Genomic DNA, 19,373 nt, shown 5'->3' on the forward strand with positions numbered 1-19,373 from the left:
GACAGATCGCTTAAGCTCAGGAGTTCGAGAACAGCCTGACCAACATGGCGAAATCCCATCTCTACTAAAAATACAAAAATAGACCGGGCACGGAAGTACACGCTATTTATTGCAGCTACTCAGGAGGCTGAGGCAGGAGAATCGCCCGAACTCAGGAGGTGGAAGTTGCAGTGAGCTGAGATCACGCCACTGCACTCCAACCTGGGCGACAGAGTGAGACCCTGTCTCAAGAGAAAAAGAAAAGAAAAATTTGAAGAAGGAGATGGGAAGAAACCTCAGATACAATTCTAAGGAATTTGAGGTTAGGATTTTTTAGGGTTTTAGAGATTGTTAATTGATGAAAGAGTGCCAAGTGAAGTCATAGGACAGGGAGATGAAGAAACTATTCTCATACTGATCCCCTTCCTCTGGTGGGATCTTCAAGCTGGTTGGCATCAGCTGTTTTGTTGGAATTCGGGGTCTGAAAAACATCTTCTGTTTGTTTTTGTTTTTTGAGATAGGGACTTGCTCTGTCACCCAGTGTGATTATAGCTCACTGCAGCCTCGAACTCTTTGGGCTCCAGCAGTCCTCCAAACTCAGCCTCCCAAATAGCTAGAACTACAGGCACGCACTACCAGGGCCAGCTAATTTTTAAAATATTTTTGTAGGAAGATACGGGGTCTTGCTATGTTCCCCAAGCTGGTTGAACTCTGCCTCAAGCAGTCCTCCCATCTCGGCCTCCCAAAGTGCTGGGATTTCAGGCTCTCGCCACCACACCTGGCCCTGAAAAACATTTTAAGTGATCCTTAAACAAAAGTGTTATGATCTAATGTTCAGAGACCCTGTAGAAACAATGGGGATGCAAGTCAATTCTTAGTCTTATGACCCTGATGTCAGAAATCCTGTCCATCATACAGTGGGGATGCAGATGGTCAATATCTAGTGCTATGTGATTTAGCAACAAGGAAGTGGGCCAAAGGGCAGCTTGCTTAATGATAAATTATAACTACATTTCTGGCCAGAACCTAACATGCAATTCTTGTCGACCCTGTGAGGGTGGTTTCAGAATTTATAAGTTCAGACATACATGCAGACTGGGTGGTCTTCGGAATGTCTGAAGAACAAAGAAAAGGCCAGAGGTTTTATTAAAAAGGAGAAATGTTACGTATTGCTCTTTGAGAAAGTTCGTTGGCACTATGGGTTTGGGGAGCTGGGAGCTCTGATCGGTGAGCAACAGCAGAGGGCAAAATTAGTCCTAGAATTGTAGCAAGTTATCTCAGAAGCTATAGATAAAACTGGTTTCAGCTTACAACAAGCAGCTTCAGCAGCCAGGCTTGCAAAGAAACTCTATTCTTGGAGCAATGCTTTGGTACCCTGAATGTTTTTCCTCCTAGCTTCTTGACTCTGTTTTAGTTGGATCTGACAAGAATGACCCAATTCTAGAGGCCCAGCTTCTGTGTCCCTGTGACCTGTAGGTATTGGGAGATCCACAGCTAAGATGCCAGGACCCCCTGGGAAGCCTAGAAAAATGCTACCACCACAGGATTTTCACCCACTAACAAAGATACCTACTAGAGGCCCCGCCCCGCCCCGCCTCCCCGCGCCGTTGGCTGAGGCTTAGGGCTGCGACCCCCAGCACCCCTGCGAACGTGGCGCTGAGAGTGGCGCTGCGAGTGGCGCGGAGCATGTGTGCGGGCGCACCCTTCACGCGGCCCTGTCACCCGCCGCGCCCTGCCCGCCGAGGCCCTGGCAGCTGGGGGTGGGCGCTGTTCGGACGCTGCGCGCGGGACCACCTCTGCTCTCGTGTGCAAAATTCAGATGTCCTGGAGTTCAAGAACATGTCCAGAGACCTGGCTATTGTAGGAGAAAATATAAATTAGAAAGAAGAGGCTTTGGCTGGGCGTGGTGGCTCATGCCTGTAATCCCAGCACTTTGGGAGGTCGAGGCGGGTGGATCACAAGGTCAGGAGTTTGAGACCAGCCTGGCCAATATGGTGAAACCCCGTCTCTACTGAAAATACAAAAATTAGCCAGGTATGGTGGTGCGCGCCTGTAGTCCCAGCTACTCGGGAAGCTGAGGCAGGCAAATCGCTTGATCCCAGGAGGCTGAGGTTGCAGTGAGCCAAGATCAGGCCACTGCACTCCTTCCTGGGCTACAGAGCAAGACTATGTCGCAAAAAAAAAGAAACGAGTCTTTATTCTCCTTTGTTAAAAATAAGAGAGGAGGTACTGAGAAGCCTTTAGACCGAACTTAAAATAAAACTGATGAAGGCACTGCGGTGCAGGCGGCGGAGGCCAGCGGGCGCCGTCGGCGGCTGGCCCTGTCGGCCGCGGGATGAGGAAGCGGACCGAGCCCGTCGCCTTGGAGCATGAGCGCTGCGCCGCCGCGGGCTCGTCCTCCTCCGGCTCGGCCGCGCGGCGCTGGACGCCGACTGCCGCCTGAAGCAGAACCTACGCCTGACGGGCCCGGCGGCGGCTGAGCCGCGCTGCGCAGCCGACGCGGGAATGAAGCGGGCGCTGGGCAGCTGCCTGCCTTGGCCCCCCAAAGTGCGGAGATTGTAGCCTCTGCCCGGCCGCCACCCCGTCTGGGAAGTGAGGAGCGTCTCTGCCTGGCCGCCCATCGTCTGGGATGTGAGGAGCCCCTCTGCCTGGCTGCCCTGTCTGGAAAGTGAGGAGCGTCTCTGCCCAGCCGCCATCCCACCTGGGAAGTGAGGAGCGCCTCTTCCCGGCCGCCATCCCATCTAGGAAGTGAGGAGCGTCTCTGCCCGGCCGCCCATCGTCTGAGATGTGGGGAGCGCCTCAGCCCCGCCGCCCCGTCTGGGATGTGAGGAGCGCCTCGGCCAGGCCGCGACCCCGTCTGGGAGGTGAAGAGCGTCTCTGCCCGGCCGCCCCGTCTGAGAAGTGAGGAGACCTTCCGCCTGGCAACCGCCCGGTCTGAGAAGTGAGGAGCCCCACCGCCCGGCTGCCACCCTGTCTGGGAAGTGAGGAGCCCCTCCGCCCGGCGGCCACCCCGTCCGGGAGGGAGGTGGGGGTCAGCCCCCCGCCAGGCCAGCGCCCCGTCCGGGAGGGAGGTGGGGGGCTCAGCCCCCCGCCCGGCCAGCCGCCCCATCCGGGAGGTGAGGGGCGCCTCTGCCGGCCGCCCCTACTGGGAAGTGAGGAGCCCCTCTGCCCGGCCAGCCGCCCCGTCCGGGAGGGAGGTGGGGGGGTCAGCCCCCCGCCCGGCCAGCCGCCCCGTCCGGGAGGTGAGGGGCGCCTCTGCCCGGCCGCCCCTACTGGGAAGTGAGGAGCCCCTCTGCCTGGCCACCACCCCGTCTGGGAGGTGTACCCAACAGCTCATTGAGAACGGGCCATGATGACAATGGCGGTTTTGTGGAATAGAAAGGGGGGAAAGGTGGCGAAAAGATTGAGAAATCGCATGGTTGCCGTGTCTGTGTAGAAAGAGGTAGACATGGGAGACTTTTCATTTTGTTCTGTACTAAGAAAAATTCTTCTGCCTTGGGATCATGTTGATCTGTGACCTTGCCCCCAACCCTGTGCTCTCTGAAACATGTGCTGTGTCCACTCAGGGTTGAATGGATTAAGGGTGGTGCAAGATGTGCTTTGTTAAACAGATGATTGAAGGCGGCATGCTCGTTAAGAGTCATCACCACTCCCTGATCTCAAGTACCCAGGGACACAAACACTGCGGAGGGCCGCAGGGTCCTCTGCCTAGGAAAACCAGAGACCTTTGTTCACTTGTTTATCTGCTGACCTTCCCTCCACTATTGTCCTGTGACCCTGCCAGATCCCCCTCTGCGAGAAACACCCAAGAATGATCAATTAAAAAAAAAAAAAGAAAGAAAGAAAAAAAAAAATTAACTATGATGGAAGAGACATCAACAAACTGCCAATTGAACATGAGTATGTGAAGATCAATTTTGACAAAATCTTCAATAAATTTGTAGAGGTTAAGTCTCAGAAAAAAAAAAAAAAAAGAATGACCCAATTCTTATGGATCAACTTTCACAGGGCAATAACCAATCACTCCACATTTATCAAGCATTATTATGTTTCAGGCATTGGTAATAACACCTGACACTGTATATGTTTACAATTTAGAAAGCATTTTCTTTCTTTCTTTTTTTGTTTTTCTTTTTCTTTTTTCTTTTTATTTTTTTTGAGACAAGTCTTGCTCTGTCGCCCCAGGCTGGAGTGCAGTGGCACGGATCTTGGCTCACTGCAACCTCCGCCTCCCAGGTTCAAGTGATTCTCCTGCCTCAGCCTTCTGAGTAGCTGGGATTACAGGCGCCCACCACCATGCCTGGCTAATTTTTGTATTTTTAGTAGAGATGGGTTTTTGCTATGTTGGCCAGGCTGGTCTGGAACTCCTGACCTCAGTTGATCTGCCCGACTCGGTCTCACAAAGTGCTGGGATTACAGGGGTGAGCCACCACACCAGGCCAAGCATTTTCTTTCAAATACAAGGAATATTTTTCTGATTTAAAAAAAAAACGAACTTTTTTTCTGATAATCAAAGGGAAAGTTGCAAAGATGAAAATAAAAGTCATCTGTAATCTCAGGTAATACCAGGTAATTAACATTTTACTGTATTTCTTACCACTGAAAAAAATGCATAGTTTTAAGCTGGGTGTGGTGGTGCGCATGTAGTCCCAGTGTAAGTGCCCAAAGGGTTCACTTTACCGGCTGCCTAGACAGAGTCGATTTACCAAGACAGGGGAATTGCAATGGACAAAGAGTAATTCACGCAGAACCGGCTATGTGGGAAACCAGAGTTTTATTATTACCCAAATCAGTCTCCCTGAGCATTTGGGGATCAGAGTTTTCAAAGATAATTTGGCGGGTAGGGGCTTGGGAAGTGGGGAGTGCTGATTGGTCAGGTTGGAGATGGACTCATAGGGGGTGGAAGTGAATTTTTCTTGCTCTCTTCTGTTCCTGGGTGGGATGGCAGAACTGGTTGAGCCAGATTGCCGTCTGGGTGGTGTCAGCTGATCCATCGAGTTCAGGGTCTGGACAATAGCTCTGATCGTAGGTTTTACAATGGTGATGTTATCCCCAGGAGCAATTTGGGAAGGTTCAGACTCTTGGAGCCAGAGGCTGCATGACCCCTAAACTGTAATTTCTAGCCTTGTAGCTAATTTGTTAGTCCTGCAAAGGCAAACTGGTCCCCAGGCAAGAAGGGGTCGTTTCAGGAAAGAGCTATTACCAATTTTGTTTTAGAGTCAAACCATGAACTGAATTCCTTCCCAAAGTTAGTTCAGCCTATGCCCAGGGATGAACAAGGACAGCTTAAAGGTTAGAAGCAAGATGGAGTTGTTTAGGTCTGATTTCTTTCACTGTCATAATTTCCTCAGTTATAATTTTTGCAAAGGGGGTTTCGCCAGCTACTCAGGAGACTGAAGCAGGAGAGTTCCTTAAGCCCAGGTGGCCTTAGTATGCTATAATCATGCCTGTGAATAGCCACTGTACTCCAGCCTGAGTAACATAGCAAGACCTTGTCTCTAAAAAAATAAAAATAGGACCAGGCACGGTGGCTCACACATGTAATTTCAGGAGTATTGCTTGTGGCCAGAAGTTCAAGACTAGCCTGGGCAACATATCAAGATCCTGTCTCTACAAACAATTTAAAAACTTAGCCAGGCATAGTGGTGCATGCCTATAGTCCTGGCTACTCTGGAGACTGAGGCAGGGGGATCATTTCAGCCCATGAGTCTGAGACTGCAGTGAGCTGTGGTTTTGCCACTGCACTCCAGCCTCGGTGATAGAGTAAGACGCTGTCTCTAAAAAATATTTAAAATATATATCTTTAAAAAACCCCAAATTTAAAAATAAAACTATGGGGTTGGGCACAGTGCCTCACGCCTGTAATCCCAGCGCTTTGGGAGGCCAAGGCGGGCGGATCACTTGAGGTCAGGAGTTTGAGACCAGCCTGGCCAACATGGCAAAACCCCATCTCTACTAAAAATACAAAAATTAGCCAGGAATGGTGACACGCACCTGTAGTCCCAGCTACTCAGGAGGCTGAGCCAGGAGAATAGCCTGAACCCTGGAGGCAAAAGTTGCAGTGAGTCTAGATAATGCCACTGCATTCTATCCTGGGCAACAGAGAATGAGACTCTGTCACAATCAATCAAGAAATCAATCAATAAAATACATAAAATAAAACTGTGGTCTTATTTTGAGTTCTGCTTTTTTATTTTTAAATACATATATAGCTAAAACCTACATGAATGGAAGTGTTCATAAGAGCAAAACATGACGAATTTTTACCAAGTGAACACACTTGCATAATTATCCAGATCAAGAAATAGAAATATCCTAAGTGAATTAACGTAAAGGAACAGAAAACCAAATACCACACTTGTAAGTAGGAGCTAAACAATTGGTACGCATGGACATAAAGATGGCAACAGTAGATACTGGGGACCGACTACTAGTGGGGAGGGAGCAAGGAGGCCAAGGGTTCAAAAACTGTTGGGTACTGTGCTCAATACCTAGGTAATGGGATCAATCACACCCCAAACTTCAGCATCATGCAACATACCCAGGTAACAAAACTGTACATGTACCCCCTTTATCTAAGTTGGAAAAGAAAAAGAAATAGAAATATTGTAAAGACCGACAAAAGTCCCCTTGTACCTGCTCCCATCATTGGCCCTTGCCCAAGGGTTTACTAGGTGCTCTGCCCTTTATTTTTTTTAAGACAGATTCTCACTCTCCCTGGCTGGAGTACAGTGGCATGATCACAGCACACTGCAGCCTCAACCTCCCAGGCTTAGGTGATCCTCCCACCTCAGCATTCCTAGTAGCTCGGACTGCAGGCATGTGCCACCGCCCAGCTAATTTTTTACAACAGAGGTCTTGCCATGTTGCCCAGGCTGATCTTGAACTCCTGGGCTCAAGCAATCCTCCTGCCTCAGCTTCCCAAAGTGCTGGGATTACAGGTGTGAGCCATTGTGCCTGGCCTGCCTTGCTCTTTGAAATCAATGTTATATGTAAGCAGTTTCTTGTGTCATTAGTTATTTTTTAAACACTATTTTTGATGGCTCTGTAATATTTGATTACGTGGATATGTTATTTATTTTAGTCATTCTATTGTTGGGCATTAATGGCATTTCCTGTTGATATTATTATAAATAATATGATAAGCACAATCTGTTTTTCTTTTCTTTTTTTTTTTTTTTTTTTTTTTGAGATGGAGTCTTGCTGTGTCACCCAGGCTAGAGTGCAGTGGCATGATCTCGGCTCACTGCAATCTCCGCCTCCCAGGTTCAAGCAATTCTCCTGCCTCAGCCTCCCAAGTAGCTGGGATTACAGGTGCCCGCCACCACACTTGGGTAATTTTTGTATTTTTAGTAGAGGCGGGGTTTCGCCATGCTGGCCAGGCTGATCTCGAACTCCTGACCTCATGATCCGCCCACCTTGGCCTCCCTAAGTGCTGGGATTATAGGTGTGAGCCACCGTACCCGGCTGATAAGTGCAGTCTTTTTTTGAAAGTACTTTCACATGGTATTTTCCGTTGATATTTAAAATATTCCATAAACTGAATAGTGCAGGTGGTATTTTATACAATTTCCAGTCGAGAAAGCAGAGGCTTGGATTAAGTAATCTTGTCCAACGTTACACAACTTAAAGAGGTAAATCTGGGCCTAGAACTCAAGTCTTCTAATTCCTAATCTAGTGGATTCTCAGCAAGATGTCTTAAGTGTCTCACAGTATTCATGTGAATCACATGGAGAAATGATGTAACTAATCAGCACCCAGGCCAATTCATAGCAATTTAAACAACTACACCCAAAGGGTATTGATGAATGATGAATACATCCATGGCATCCAGAAAGCAGATCTTTACTGACAAGCCTCAGGGCTGCTATTGACCTTTGTCTCTTTAAACGGTGTTCTTCCACTTTCATGAAGACAAAAAAAAGACACAAAGAAAAGTTCAGAACCTGGGGGAAAAATATACACGTAGTTAGGATAAAGGAGACTGTTCTACAGTTGGGAAATGCCCCTGGAGGCAAACCCAGTGTCAGACATCCGTGTCAGCCTGCTTCTGAAAGGTCCCCCTAAATTTAAGCTGCACTGACAGAAGTAGAACATTCAGGCTGATTAAAATCATTTATATGAGATTTTTTGAAGTCTAAAAACAAGAAATCCTGATTCAAATGTACAGTAATAAAAAAGTGGAAGTAACAGGGACCCAATATACTCTAACCTGTTCATATCTATAATATTGGTTTCATTTCTGGGCACCACCCTTGGAGAAATTGAGCTACTTGGTAATGGCAAAGGTAATGAAAAATTTTGAAACCTTGTCAGATTAGGCAGGGATCATTTACCTGGAGAAAAAAAGTATTTACTGAACAAAATTTGATTCCATCAACTTAATTGGAGTATAACTTACATAAATTTATTAAAATTGTTTATTTTTAAAATAGAGAAAACGTCTTACTATGTTGCCCATGCTGGTCTCGAACTGCTGGGCTCAAGTAATCCTCCTACCTCAGCCTCCCAAAGTGCTGAGATTACAGATGTGAGCCACTGTGCCTGGCCTAATTTATGTACAATTAAATGCACCTGTTTAAAGTATATGATTTGGTGAGTTTTGACATTTGTGAACACCTACGAAAACACTGCCACAATCAAGAGGCAGAATATTTTCATCTGACCCCAAAAATTCATACCTGTTTATTTCCCTCTACCCCATGTCCCGGGCAACCACTGATCTGCTTTTTGTCTCTAGAAATTAATTTATGTTTAATGGAATTTTGTATAAATGGAATGAAAGAGAAGAACTCTTGTGACTCGCTTCTTTCACTCAGATGAATATTTTGAAGTTCATGCGTGTTGCTACATGTATCTGTAGTTGGTTGCTATAGGTAGTAGTCCATAATATGGATTTCTTATAGATTTTTAATATATTCATCTATTTGTGGACACTTGGGTTGCTTTTACTTTTTGGCTGTTACAAAAAAAGATGCTATGAATATTTGTGCTACAAGTCTTTGTATGGTGAAGTGATTTCATTGCTTTGGGGTAGTACCTAGGAATAGAATGCCTGGGTCACATTAGGAACTGAATGAACAAGAGACAGGTTCCCAGTCCCCAGAAGGCTCGCTTTCTAGTGGAGGGAAAGAGGTGGTAAAACATATAAACAAATAGAATACATTCAGAAAGCGATACGTGATATAAGAACAATATAAGAGGCCGGGCACAGTGGCTCACGCCTGTAATCCCAGCACATTGGGAGGCCAAGGTGGGTGGATCACCTGAGGTCAGGAGTACGAGACCAGCCTGGCCAACATGGCAAAACCCCATCTCTACTAAAAGTACAAAAATTAGCTGGGCATGGTGGCGGGCGCCTGTAATCCCAGCTACTCAGGAGGCTGAGGCAGGAGGATCACTTGAACCCGTGAGGCAGAGGTTGCAGTGAGCTGAGGCCGTGCCACTGCACTCCAGCCTGGGCGACAAGAGTGACACTCCATCTCAAAAACAACAAAAAAAGAACAATAAAAGAGTAGACAGAGAGCGACTCAGGAGGGGCTACTTTAACATGAATGGCAAGGGAAGAGCTCTTTGAAAGGCAATATATGGGCTGAACTGAGTCCTGAATATCAAGAAGTTGTTAGTATGTGAAAATTTGGGAGAGCACACTTCAGAACTGCCAATGTCAAGTCCTTGAGGAAGGAAAGCATTTGACTTAAGGATGTAATAGTTGTCACCAGACATTTGAAGGAAAACCAAGTGGAAAAGGAATTACACTTATTCTAAGAAATTTAGAGGCATATTTATGACTTATGAGTGAAAGTGAGATGGAGAAAGTTTTCAGTTCAGTCTAACCTTTTTGTGGGTAGAGCTACTCATGACTGAAATGAGTTGCCTGGGGAGGCAGTGAGGCTTCCGCGATTGGACATAGACAAGAGAGATACTAGAGAGAGGAATATGGCTGAAGGCAGGAGACGAGACCAGATGCACTCCCCAGCTGAGATTCTGTGATTTGGGGACTTCTGGGGATAGGAAAATGACCAGGTTTTAAGTTGTTTTTTGTTGTTGAGGTTTCATTTTCTTTTTTCCTTTTTATAAAAAAAGATGTTTTCTACCAATATAAATAAGAACTACAACTAGATGGACCTGGAACCAGACTTGTGATTTTGAGTTCTCAAAATGAATTATTGAGCAAATATAAATCTAGCCTAGAAACCAACTGTTGTAATTTTGAATGAATTTATAAGGCAACTGATTAAAAAACAAAATATATTTTTTCTACTTTCTATTTTTAACAATAAGCACTTGGAACATGTTCAAGATTTTTGGCCAGGCACGGTGGCTCACGCCTGTAAACCCAGCACTTTGGGAGGCTGAGGTGGGCAGATCACCTAGGTCGGGAGTTCAAGACCAGCCTGACCAACATGGTGAAACCCTGTCTCTACTAAAAATGCAAAAATTAACTGGGTATGGTGGCGCACACCTGTAATCCCAGCTACTCGGAAGGCTGAGGCAGGAGAACCACTTGAACCCAAGAGGCAGAGGTTGCAGTGAGCCGAGATCGCGCCACTGTACTCCAGCCTGGGCGACAGGGCGAGATTCCGTCTCGAGAGGGAGAAAAAGAAAAAAAAAAAGAAAACATTCAAGTGTTTATTAAAAGGCTGAGAAAAGAAGAATGTTAGGCCAGATGCGGTGGCTCACGCCTGTAATCCCAGCACTTTGGGAGGCTGAGGCGGGCGGATCACAAGGTCAGGAGTTCAAGACCAGCCTGGCCAACATGGTGAAACCCCGTCTCTACTAAAAATACAAAAATTAGCTGGTTGTGGTGGCGCATGCCCGTAATCCCAGCTACTCAGGTGGCTGAGGCAGGAGAATCGCTTAAACCTGGGAGGCGGGGGTTGCAGTGAACTGAGATTACGCCACTGCACCACTCCAGCCTGGGCGATAGAGTGAGACTCCATCTCAAAAAAAAGAAGAAAAAGAAAAGAAGAATGTACTATTCTCTTTCAGTCAAATGACATAGTCTATAGTTAGTGTATAAGAAAGTGTGAGAAAATTTGTTTTGTTTATTTTGAGATGGGATCTTACTCTGTTGTCCAGGCTGGAGTGCAGTGGCATGATTACCGCAGACTTGACCTCCTGGGCTCAGTCAATTCTCCCATCTCAGTCTCTCAAATACCTGGGACTACAGGCACGCACCACCACACCCAGCTATGTTGCTCAAGCTGGTCTCAAATTCGTGGGCTCAAGTGCTCTGCCCACCTCGACATTGTAAAGTGCTAGGATTACAGGCATGAGGCACCATGCCTGGCTGAGGAAATGTTAATAATAAAAATGGGGGAAGCTGAGCACAGTGGTGCGAGCCTGGTAGTCTCATCTACTTGAGAAACTGAGACAGAAGGATCACTTGAGCCCAGGAGTTTGAGCCCAGCCTGGGCAACATAGCAGAACCCCATCTCTAAAAAAAAAGAAGGGGTGATAATCCATCATTTACCTAAATCAGCCCATTTACAAATAATAACACCAGCCTGGACAACACAGTGAGACCCTATTTCTACCAATAAATCAGAAAATAAATAAGAAAGAGAGAAAATGAAAAAAGAAGAAGGAAGGAAGGGAAGGAAGGGAGGAAAGAAGGAAGAAAGGCATGCAGACAAGCCGGGCATGGTGGCTCATGCCTATAATCCTAGCTACTTGAGTGGTGGGAGGATTGCATGAGCCCAGGAGTTCAAGACTAGCCTTGGCAACCTAGCAAGACCCCTTCTGTAATAAATAAATAAATAAAGTAATTAAAATAATAATTAACTTTTATTAATAAAATTAAATGATATGTACCAAGGTATTAATCTGGATAAAAGATGTGACAACACAATTGGAATATGTATTAGAAGACTAAATTATACCTGATTTTATAAATGCTTATTTATCCTAATTATTGTGCAAACTTAAGAACAACAATGGAAGAAAAGAAAGGGGAAAAGGCGGGGCACGGTGGCTCATGCCTGTAATCCCAGCACTCTGGGAGGCCAAGGCAGGCAGATCACCTGAGGTCAGGAGTTCAAGACCGGCCTGTCCAACATGGTGAAACCCCATCTCTACTAAAAACACAAAAATTAGCTAGGCCTGGTGGCAGGTGCCTGTAAGGTGAATGGTGGGAGGCTGAGCAAAGAGAATCATTTGAACCCGGGAGGCGGAGGTTGCAGTGAGCCAAGATCGTGCCATTACACTCCAGCCTGGGGTACAAGAGCGAGATTTATCTCAAAAAAAAAAAAAAAAAAAAAGGTGGGGGGGAAGAAGAGTTGCAAAAGACAAAATTTTAACAAATTTAGCTTAAAAACTTAATTGGCTTTTTGTAATTCTAGAACTGAGAAACACCTCATACTATAAAATACCATAAGGCCGGGTGTGGTGGCTCATGCCTGTAATCCCAGCACTTTGGGAGGCCAAGGCGGGCGGATCACCTGAGGTCAGGAGTTCGAGACCAGCCTGGCCAATATGGTGAAACCCCATCTCTACTAAAAATACAAAAATTAGCCAGGCGTGGTGGCACGCACGTGTAATCCCAGCTACTCGGGAGGATGAGGCACGAGAATTGCTTGAGCCCAGGAGGCGGAGGTTAGTGAGCCGAGATTGCACCACTGCACTACATACAGCCTGGGTGACAGAGCGAGACTCAGTCTCAAAAAAAAAAAAAGTACAATGAGTGTTCTAATCAGAGGAGGTTGGTTTTATAGACAGAAAAAGGCTGAGAAAAGCCAAAACAGAAAATAAAAAGTCGATTGATTGTTTCAAAGTTATACTTTCCTTGTAAAGGCTAAAGGAGAGGGGATTTCTTTATCATACTGGCTGAAATTGCTTGTTTGGGGATTTAGCTATTATCTCTCGCCTGATTTCTCAGAATGTTAGATAAACAACTTAGTTTCAGTTTGGTGATGTGAAACTTTGGCATGACTGACTCCATTTTGGTTTGATCTGTTGGACCTAGAGCAGGAGCTCAGTCCAAACCAATGGCCTCCTATACTTTTTTTTTTAAAACAATTTCACCATTTGGGTCAGGCTGTCACCCAGGTGAGAGTGCGACCAAAACCTAGGCCATTCACACTGCTCTCAGTTACCATCATTCTGGGTTTCTGGTCTCGATGTACCATTCTTAGAGTGTGGTGTCCTCAGGATCACATATTTCTTTTGCTTTTTTTTTTTTTTTTTTAAGACAGAATCTTGCTCTGTTGCCCAGGCTGGAGTGCAGTGGCGCGATCTGGGCTCACTGCAAGCTCCACCTCCCAGGTTCACGCCACTCTCCTGCCTCAGCCTCCCGAGTAGCTGGGACTACTGGCGCCCGCTACAATGCCCGGCTAATTTTTTTTTGTATTTTAGTAGAGACAAATTTTCATCATGTTAACCAGTATGGTCTTGATCTCCTGACCTCGTGGTCTGCTGGCCTTGGCCTCCCAAAGTGCTGGGATTATAGGCGTGAGCCATCAAGTCTGGTCTGATCACATATTTCTTTGAGTTTTTGTTATTCTAGCTGAAGAGAGATCATTCAATGTTCGATGGATGGCTACATGTAAGTATTTAAAACCTTTGAGAGAATATAGCACACCAGCAAGACTACTATTATGACTATCAGGAGGATAATACCAGCAGTTTGGCATAAGCTCCTTAGCCAGGGTCCCCATGAACCAAACCAACTAAAATTGAATAGATCAAAGAATGAGCCAGATGAGGAGTCCACTTGTTTTAACCAAGCAGACTGTTCATTTTTTGCAACCAAGTCTCTGTAATACCCAACGTATCTACCCATGTACAACAAGAAGTGTTATCAATGGCACAGACTCCTCCTATACTATACAGCTAGCAGGAAATCTGGTATCCTATGACTGGGTTATATTAAAGCAGAGAGTGAGAACAAGTGGATCTAGAAGTGTAACCCTATTAAAGGGACCACTAGTACAATTTGAACAACAGTTACATTAGGGATGTTGCTAAACTTACCCACTAGATGGACTAAAGAAGCTCTTAGGTTATGTAAAGATTTGGGTTTCACATGACAGATCCAACAGTTCATCAGATTGCCCCCGCAGGAGCTGCTGACTGTGCCAAGCAAAAAAGATGGGCCAAAAAAAAAAAAAAAAAAAGTTCAGAGGGGCAAGAGTCTTATTATGTAATAGGCAGTCTTGTGCTGACACCTTGGGAAAAGCTGTTTACAGCATGAAGTTGTCAACCTCTTTCCCTGGTTTGCAGTTTGAATGTCTCTGGTTATGGCATCAGGCGTTTTGGTGAACTCTGTGTGGCCAACACATCAGGAATGACACTTGTCCCTTGAAATTTACATCGAGTTGTCTGGTTTCAGCTTAGAGGGCTTTGGGTACAGAGCAGTTCTTGTTCTTAGTTGGAGAATTGTAGCCAGATATTGGAGGAAAAGAGAATTCTAGAATCTAGTCCAGTCTACAAGAAGATAAGAAAAACTTGAAAACGATGAGCAAAGCCACAACCTAATAGCAGGTGTACTATAGCTTTTCTTCAGAAACAGTTTTTCTCTCTACAGTTACTCCCATTTCTACCAAAAATAATCAGAATAAGACAAATGTGTTTACAAAATAAGGTTAGTCTCATCAAACTTAGCCTGATTATTTACATAAGAGCAGCAGGAATAGTGAATGACCACACAGACTGTTTTTAAGTTTGCTTTGCTGGAACATTTTTTTTTCTTTTGAGACAGAATTTCACTCTTGTTGCCCAGGCTGGAGTGCAATGGTGCAATCTCAGCTCACTGCAACCTCCGCCTCCCAGGTTCAAGCAATTCTTGTGCCTCAGTCTCCCGAGTAGCTGGGATTACAGGCATGCGCCACCACACCCAGCTGATTTTGTACTTTTTGTAGAAACGGGGTTTGTTCATGTTGGTCAGACTGGTCTTGAACCCCTGACCTCAGGTGATCCTCCTGCCTTGGCCTCCCAAAGTGCTGGGATTACAGGCGTGAGCCACTGCGCCCAGACTGCTGGAACTTTTTTTCTCTTTTTCTATAACATTAACTGCTGCAAAGCTTTGCTGGAACTTTTGATAAGAACTCTAAGAATGGACATTTTAAAACTTCTTTAGGCTAGGAAGCCAAATCAAGGAATACTTTAGACTTAGCCTGCAGTACCTATAGATTCATTCTATATATCTTCTCATATATGACATCCCAGTCACAGCTTCAGTGATACAACCAAAATCTGCCTAAAGATGGATCTTCCAAAAGAACTCAATTGTCATCAATCCTCTCATTAGGAAGTTGCAACCAGGGGAATTTTATTTAACAAGAAGGAGAAGGAAAATTGAAGGAGAAAATCATATTCACTGCCATGAGAAACCTATTGCTTTCATCCTTCCATGATCTCCCTCAGTTCTGGAGTCGCCAGGTAAGAAGAGTACGGGCATATTTTTAGTACTATATAACTTTGTGGCATACCAACTCAACAAAGCACATCTTTAATTACAAATTTCTTTTCTTTTTATTTTTTATTTATTTATTTATTTATTTATTTTTGAGATGGAGTCTTGTTCTGTCGCCCAGGCTGGAGTACAGTGGCATGATCTTGGTTCACCGCAACCTCCGCCTCCCAGGTTCTAGCAATTCTCAGGCCTTGGCCTCCCAAAGTGCTGGGATTATACGCATGAGCCACCATGCCTGGCCGAGTGTTCTAATTTCTCCACATCATCACCAATGCTTGCTATTTTCCATTTTTTCCCCATATAACACAAGTCCACTTATGTATATTTTCCATTTTTATTACAGTTATCCTAATGGATGTAAAGTGGTATCTCATTGTGGTTTTGATTTGCATGTATCAGATGATTAATGGTGTTGAGCATTGGAATTTTTTCACTCTCTTGATGATGTACTTTGAAGGACTAAAGTTTTGTTTTAATAAAGTCTAATTTACACATTTTTTTCTTTTTTTTTGCTTGTGCTTTTGGTGTCATATCTAAGAAACTATTGCCTAGTCCAAGGTCATAAAGACTTACTCCTGTCTTTTCTTTGAAGAGTTTTAGAGTTTTAGCTCTTAGATTTAAGTATCTGATCCATTTTGAATTCATTTTTGTATCTGGTGTGAGTTAGAGGGTCCATCTTCATCCCTTGCATATGGATATCCAGTGTCTTGGCACCATTTTTTGAAAAGACTATTCTTTCCTCATTGAATGGTTGTGTGCTCTTGTCAAAAATCGATTGACAGTAAATGTGAGGCTTTATTTCTGGACTTTCAATTCTGTTCTGTTGATTGATATGTCTGTCCTTATGCCAGTACCACTCTGTCTTGATTACTATAAGTTTGTAGTGAGTTTTAGAATTGGGAAATGTAAATTCTACAGCTTTGTTCTTTTTAAAAACTGTTTTGACCATTCTGAGTTTCTTAAATTTCCATGAGTTTTAGGATTAGCTTGCCAATTTTTGCCAAGAAATCAGCCAAGATTTTTGTTAGGGATTGTGTAGAATCTTAGTTCAATTTGAAGAGTTTTTCCATCTTAACAATGTTACGTGTTCTGATCTGTGAACATAGGATATCTTTCCATTTATTAAAATCTTCAATTTCTTTCAATGATGTTTTGTAGGTTTCAGCATACAAGCTTTGTACCTCTTTTGTTAAAGTTATTCCTGTGCATTTTTTCTTTTTGATGCTATTGTAAACAGAATTTTCTTTATTTCATTTTCTGTTTGCTTATTGCTGCTATAAAGAAATACAGTTTCTCTTTGTATATTGATCTTGTATTCTGAAACCTTGCTGAACTTGTTTATTAGTTCAAATAGTTTCTTAGTGGATTCATTAGGATTTTCTATATGCAAAATCACATCATCAACTAATAGGATACTTTTATTTCTTCCTTTCCAAGCTGGGTGCCTTTTATTTCTTCCTTTCCAAGCTGGGTGCCTTTTATTTCTTATTCTTGCCTAATTGCCTTGGCTAGAACCTCCTTCACAATGTTGAATAGAAGCCGGGAGAGCAGACATCTTTGTCCTGTTCTTCATTTGTCTTGATGCTTCATCTGAAGAAGAATCAGTTATTTTACCATTAAATATGCTGTTACCTGTGGGTTTTTTGTAGAAGCCCTATATTAGGTTGAAGAAATTCTCATCTATTCCTACTTTGTTGAGTGTTTTTTTCATCATGAAAGGGTGTTAAATTTTGTCAAATGCTTTTTCTGCATCATTGAAATGATCCTGTGGATTTTGACATTTATTCTTTGTGTGTGTGTGTGTGTGTGTGTGTGTGTGTGTGTGTGTGTGTGTGTGTTTTAGGCTTTACTTGGATCAGGTAGGCTTAAGGCAGGGGCCATGCTGCAGGAGAAGGGCCTGTAAACCAGTCAGTACTGCTCTTTCATGCAGCCCTGGGACCTCAGGGCTGAGCTCCACAGGCAAGGGGCCAGTTAGGCCCCTCAAAGCAGACACAACCACTAACAGGAAGGAAGGTCAGGCTGGCTTTAGTGCAGGGAAGGGTAATGTTGGGAGGGAGACGTTCATGAAGGAAAATGGGTAGCTGAGGCTTTAAAGGGCTTGGATGGGACACGGGTTTAGGGGAATTGAAGAAGGCCAATAAAGTCTTGGGGGTAAAGAAGGGAATAAACAGGAGAAAGGAACAAGAAGGCAGGTGCTGGGGTGTAGAGTCCAGCTGCTCTCCACAGCCTGGGCAACAGGCTGAGTATGGGCAACTCACTCCCACCTCCTGGCCTTCAAGGCACTACTTGTTGCCCCAGACAGCCATCTTTGTGAACACAGGTCTCGGGAGGAAGCAGCTGGATTTCATGTAGGCAGAGATCTCCAAGCCCTCAAATCGGGAGATGAAGTCCTTCAGGTTTGGGAAGGCGTCCAACCACTTGGGCTCAAATACTTGGTTTCTCTCAAGGACACCATACGCGATGAAATCCACAAGTGTGATCTTGTCCCCAAGAAACCATGGCTGCTTCCCCAGAAACTGTGAGTAGAGCTTCAGCATTGCAGGGAGTGCCTCCAGGTATTCTGGCTTCAGTTTCTTAAAATCTGGGTTGTAGCAGAGTCTGGCCAGCTGCACGTGGTTGTCCACAAGCTGGTTCTCCAAAATGTCTTCCCAAATCTTCTCCCCTTCTGTCTCCCCACACAGATTGTGCTTGTAGGCAATGCAGCCCAGGATGGCCTTGCTCTGGGTGATCTTGTGAGCCCCATCAATCAAGTAGGGCAGATTGGGAAAGTCCAGGCCCAGCTTGAATTTTTCATTCAGCCACTGGCTTCTGTCATAGTCAGGAGCGTACCCCATCATGTACTTCTTTTCCTCATAGCTTAAGTCTGTGTATTGCAGGAGCAGGCAGACGGCGTGGGCCAGCCCTCAGATGTCCCAGTACCCCAGTGTCACGGGCATGGTGCTGGTCAGTGTGGATTGTGCAGAAAGGCCCATTTACTCTATCGATGTGTGTTACGTCAATTGACTTTTGGATGTTAAAACAATCTTGCATTCCTGGGATAAATTCCACTTGATCGTGGTGTATAATCCATTTTACATATTGCCAAATTCTACTTCCTAATTTTTTTTGAGGATTTTGCATCTTATTTGTAAGAGATATCAGTCTGTAGCTTTCTTGTGGTGTCTTTGGTTTGGGTATCAGGGTAATACCAGCCTCATAGAATGAGTTGGGAAATGTTCCCTTCTCTTCTATATTTTGAAAGAGTTTGTGAAGAATTTGTATCATTTATCTTTTAAAAATTGTGGTAAAATACACTAATATAAAAATTTCTATCTTAACCATTTTTAAGTTTACAATTTAGTAGTGATAAGTATATTCACATTGTTGTGCAACCAGCTTCCAGAACTTTTTTTTTTTTTTGAGGCGGAGTCTCACTGTTGTCACCCAGGCTGGAATGCAATGGCACGATCTCAGCTCACTGCAACCTCCGCCTCCCGGGTTCCATCAGTTCTCCTGCCTCAGCCTCCCAAGTAGCTGGGATTACAGGCATGCTCTACCATGCCCAGCTAATTTTGTATTTTTAGTAGAGATGGGGTTTCACCATGTTAGCCAGGCTGGCCTTGAACTCCTGACCTCCGGTGATCCACCTGCCTCAGTCTTCCAAAGTGCTGGGATTACAAGCATGAGCACCGCACCTGGCCCAGAACATTTTTATCTTGCAAAATGGAAACTCTATACCTATTAAACAACCTCCCATCTCCCCTTCTCCCTGCTCCTAGTAACCACTGTTCTATTTTCTGTTTCTATAATTTAAAAAAATTTTTTGAGACAAGATCTCACTATGTCGCCCAATCTAGAGTGCAGTGGTTATTCTCAGGCACAATCATAGTGCACCATAGCCTCGAACTCATGCTCAAGCAATCCTTCTGCCTTAGCCTCCCAAGTACCTCAGACTTTAGATGCATACCTGGCTTTGTTCCTATGATTCTGACTGCTCTTA

The 19,373-nt window shown here is 44.7% G+C and overlaps 1 protein-coding gene across 1 annotated transcript; it reads right to left on the minus strand.

Moving 5' to 3' along the window:
- Positions 1-17,227: 17,227 nt before the first annotated feature.
- LOC100969075 (glutathione S-transferase Mu 2-like) lies at positions 17,228-19,063 on the minus strand. Its single transcript, XM_003822204.7, has one exon. The coding sequence runs from the start codon at positions 18,229-18,231 to the stop codon at positions 17,677-17,679; it is 555 nt and encodes a 184-aa protein (XP_003822252.5). The 5' UTR covers positions 18,232-19,063; the 3' UTR covers positions 17,228-17,676.
- Between the last annotated feature and the right edge of the window lie 310 nt (positions 19,064-19,373).

The sequence above is a fragment of the Pan paniscus genome, chromosome 5 (genome assembly GCF_029289425.2).
Source record: "Pan paniscus chromosome 5, NHGRI_mPanPan1-v2.0_pri, whole genome shotgun sequence".
NCBI classification, from domain to species: domain Eukaryota; kingdom Metazoa; phylum Chordata; class Mammalia; order Primates; family Hominidae; genus Pan; species Pan paniscus.